The sequence below is a fragment of the Haliaeetus leucocephalus genome, unplaced genomic scaffold, assembly GCF_000737465.1.
Source record: "Haliaeetus leucocephalus isolate CR32 unplaced genomic scaffold, Haliaeetus_leucocephalus-4.0 Scaffold186, whole genome shotgun sequence".
Taxonomy (NCBI): domain Eukaryota; kingdom Metazoa; phylum Chordata; class Aves; order Accipitriformes; family Accipitridae; genus Haliaeetus; species Haliaeetus leucocephalus.
The window spans coordinates 15194-19054 of NW_010972622.1; the positions used below are offsets into that span (position 1 = coordinate 15194).

General features: G+C 64.9%; 1 protein-coding gene across 1 annotated transcript in view; it reads right to left on the minus strand.

The window, feature by feature from the left end:
* The window catches only part of HNRNPA1 (heterogeneous nuclear ribonucleoprotein A1), a 6004-nt gene that overhangs the window by 1330 nt on the left and 813 nt on the right, over positions 1 to 3861 (minus strand). Inside the window, exons 2-9 of the mRNA XM_010565148.1 lie at positions 2811 to 2971; positions 2386 to 2532; positions 2034 to 2244; positions 1856 to 1948; positions 1654 to 1746; positions 1322 to 1393; positions 956 to 1129; positions 31 to 164 (exon numbers count right to left, since the gene is read on the minus strand). Of these exons, the coding sequence (XP_010563450.1) occupies positions 31 to 164; positions 956 to 1129; positions 1322 to 1393; positions 1654 to 1746; positions 1856 to 1948; positions 2034 to 2244; positions 2386 to 2532; positions 2811 to 2971 (1085 nt within the window). The remainder of the gene's footprint in view (positions 1 to 30; positions 165 to 955; positions 1130 to 1321; positions 1394 to 1653; positions 1747 to 1855; positions 1949 to 2033; positions 2245 to 2385; positions 2533 to 2810; positions 2972 to 3861) is intronic.

Consider the following 3861-nt stretch of genomic DNA (forward strand, 5'->3'; position numbering starts at 1 on the left):
TGGGGCCTGCACCAAAACCCCCCCCCCTGCCAGGGACTCACCGCCGCCGTACGGCCCCGAGCTCCTGCCCCCGAAGTTGCCCCCCTTCATGGGGCCGAAATTGGACGACTGGTTGTTGTAACTGCCGAAGTCGTTGTAGTTCCCCCCGCCGCCAAAGTTGCTGCCTGGGGAGGAGGGGAGAAAAGAAGAGGGATACGGGGTCAGTGTGGGGAAGGGGGAGGTGCTCAGGGGGGTTCAATGGGGAGCCCAGAGGTACCCTGTGGCTGGGGGGGGTTAATGGGGAGCCCAGAGGCCAGCAGGGTGTTTAACAGGGAGCCTGAAAGCACTTGGGTACTTGTGGGGGGGTTAATGGGGAGCCTGGAGGCACCCGGTGGCCAGAGGAGTGTTTAACTGGGAGCCCACAGGCAAGGGGGGGTTAATGGGGAGGCTGGAGACACCAGAGGAATTTGGAGGGGGGGTTAATGGGGAGCCCAGAAGCACCCCACAACTAGAGGGGAGTTTAACTGGGGGCCTGGAGGCACCCGAGGAACTGGGGGAGGGTTTAATGGGGAGCCTGGAGGCACCCATGGCTGGGGTGTGGAATTTAACAGGGAGCCTGGAGGCACCCCATTGCCTTGGGGTGATTTAAGGGGGAGCCTGGGGGTTCCCCGTGGCTGGGGGGTGTCTAATGGGGAGCCAGGAGATCCCCAACGGCCAAGAAGAGGATTTAAGAGAGCCCCGAGGCCAGGGGGGTGTTTAACAGAGAGCCCAGAGGCACCCCATGGCTTGGGGTGGTTTAATGGGGAGCCCGGAGGCACCCAGGGGCACGAGGAGGGTGTTTAATTGGGAGTCTGGAGGCACCCCACTGTCAGAGTGGGGTTCAATGGGGAGCCCAGAGGCCTGGAGGAGGGGTTAACTGGGAGGCCGGAGGCACCCCACGGCCAAGAGGGGATTTAGGGGGCTGGAGGGGTCTCACCTGTGCCCGCTTCAGAAAGGCCATTCCGCACGGCAAGCGCGGGTCCCCGGGCGGGACGCCGTCCTCCGCTGCCGCCGCCGAAGCCCCCCCCGCCGTTATTATAGCCGTCGTAGGTGCTGCTGCCGCCGTAGCCCCGGTTGCCGCCGGAATAGCCGGGGCCGCTGCCGCCGTAACCTGGGGGAGAGGAAGGAGGGCGCTGAGCTCCGAGGGCCGCCCCGGCGGGCGCGTGGGGGCCGGGCTCCGGGTTCGGCAGGGCGGTGGGCTGCGTCCGCTGTCTGGGCCGGGCCACGGGGCCGGCTGGCGTCCTCGGCGAGCGGCTGGGCGCGTTGGCCGCTGCCCGTCGGAGAAATCCCGCTCTGGCCTTACCGTCATTGCCAAATCCATTATAGCCGTCTCCGCCGCCGCCATAACCGCCACCGCGGCTGCCACCAAACCCACCTGAAAAGAACAAACCGTTGTGGTTCAATCCGTCCACGCGGGGCCGGGCGGTTTAGAGCTGCCGGAGAGAAAAGTTCGGGGTGCCGAAATCCCGGCGTGGAGGGAGGAGGAGCGGCGCTCTGGCCGGGCCGAGGGGGGCCGGGAGCCGGAGCGGTGGCAGCCGGAGCGGCGGTGGCGTTTGGGCTAGGTTTTGAGCTGCGTCTCGAGCCGGCGGCGTCCCTTGCGGCTGGCAGCCGGACGGGTCCCGCCGAACCACTTACCACGGCCGCCGAAGTTGCCGCCACGACTGAAGTTGTCGTTACCGCCGAATCCGCCTCCGCGGCCGCCGCCAAAATTCCCGGAACCGCTGCGGCCTAGGAGAGGGGGCGGAGGGGGGGGACAGCCTTTAGGAACAGCACAGGCAGCGGGGTCTAGCGGCAGCTCGGGGCAGGGGGGGAGCTGGGGGCCAAGCCGTGTGCTCACCTCTCTGGCTGGCTGAAGCGCTGGCCATCTCCTGCTTCGAGAGGGCTTTCCTCACCTCGCAGTTGTGCCCGTTCACAGTGTGGTATTTCTGAACTGCGGGGAGGGAAGGGGGGGAGATTTAGGGGAGGGGGGCACAAAGCCAGGTGTCCCCCTCCCTTTCGGCACACGCCAGACTTACTGACTATCTTGTCGACGGAGTCGTGGTCGTCGAAGGTGACGAAGGCGAAGCCCCTCTTCTTGCCGCTGCCGCGGTCCGTCATGATCTCGATGACTTCGATTTTGCCATATTGACCAAAATAGTCCCTCAAGTGATGCTCCTCCGTGTCCTCCTTGATGCCGCCCACAAAGATCTTCTTGACTGTGAGGTGGGCTCCGGGCCGCTGGGAGTCCTGTGGGAATACAGTGGCATGGGTTTGGGGTCGGGGGAGCCCCCCATCTCCACCAAAACCAGCCCTGGGCTCTGCCAGCCCCATCCAGAGGGGTCTGAACCCCTCCCCGACCTCTCAGGGACGGTCAAGGCTCCTCCTTACCTCTCTGGACACGGCCCTCTTTGGTTCAACAACTCTGCCGTCCACTTTGTGTGGCCGGGCGTTCATGGCGGCATCGACCTCTTCCACCGAGGAGTATGTGACGAAGCCGAAGCCTCGTGAACGTTTGGTGTTTGGGTCCCTCATCACCTGGAAGGACAGACACACATCAGGCCGTGGCATGGAGTCCCCCTAAACAGCAGCAGTCCCCCTCCCTTGGGACGTGGCTCCTTTCCTTCAGCTCCTCCACCTCTTGCTCGTGCCTTCGCAGCTGGTCTCCTCATTACCCACCCCGTTACACCTCGAACCCTGACACTGTGGGTCACTGAGGGCTGACGCTTGTCACCCACCCCCCCACAGAGGTGCTGGGGGCAGAGGGAATGCCAGGGAGGAGGCGGAACCCACAGTGGGGGGTTGGAGGGTCTTACCACACAGTCGGTCAGGGTGCCCCATTGCTCGAAGTGGCTGCGGAGGCTCTCGTCTGTGGTTTCGAAGCTGAGGCCGCCGATGAATAGCTTGCGGAGCTGCTCGGGCTCCTTTGGAGACTGCGGGGAGGCAGTGACACGAGGGTGAGGGGGGCTGGACACCCCTGCCCCCCAGCTATAGAGATGCTCTGCCACCCCCAAAACTCCTACATGGGATCCCCTTGCATTCTCACTGCTCCAGGGAGGCCCTGTCATCCCAAAATGCCCCCCCCCGGGACTGCCTCACACCCCCACAACTCCAGGGAGGCCCTGTCCCCCCCGCCCCCCCTCACTGAACTGATGCACTCTGTCATATTTAGCTTCAGCCCCAAAAAGGCCCCATTACCCCCAAACCCTCTCTGTGGGGCCTCCTTGCACTCCTCCAGCCCCGGGGGGCCCTTTCATACCCAGCCCCCCTGCCTGTGCCCCACTCCCCCCTCCAGCACTGTCCTCAGCCCTAGGGAGACCCTGCCACCCCCAACCCCTATCTATGGGCTTGCCCAGGCCCCTTGAGACCCCCAGTGCCAACCTGTGGGGCTGCACAGGCCCCGGGGAGATCCTGGGGACCCCAGCCTTCATTTAAAGGGCCGACCAAGCCCTGGGAAGGCCCTGTGAGTCCCCAACCCCAACCTGTAAAGCTACCTGTTTCCCTCAAGAGACCTGAGACCCCCAACACCAATCTGCGGGGCCATCCAGGCCCCAAAGGGACCCCGAGCCCCGCCCCCCCCAGTGCCCATCTGTGGATCAGTACAGGCCCCTGAGGCCCCCCCAGCCTTAATCCGTGGGGCTACCCAGGCCTCAAGGAGGCCCTAAACCCTCCCAGCTCTTATCTGTGGGGCTATCCAGCTCCCCAAGGGACCTTTAGGCCCAATCTCTGCGGTCAACCAGAGCCTAAAAGACCCCTGAGCCCCCCCCCCCACACACATGTTAGGGGCCACCCAGGCCCCTAGGCCCTCCCAGCCCTCATCTATGGGGCTACCCAGGCCTCTGAGCCCCCCCCCCTCAGCCCCCATCC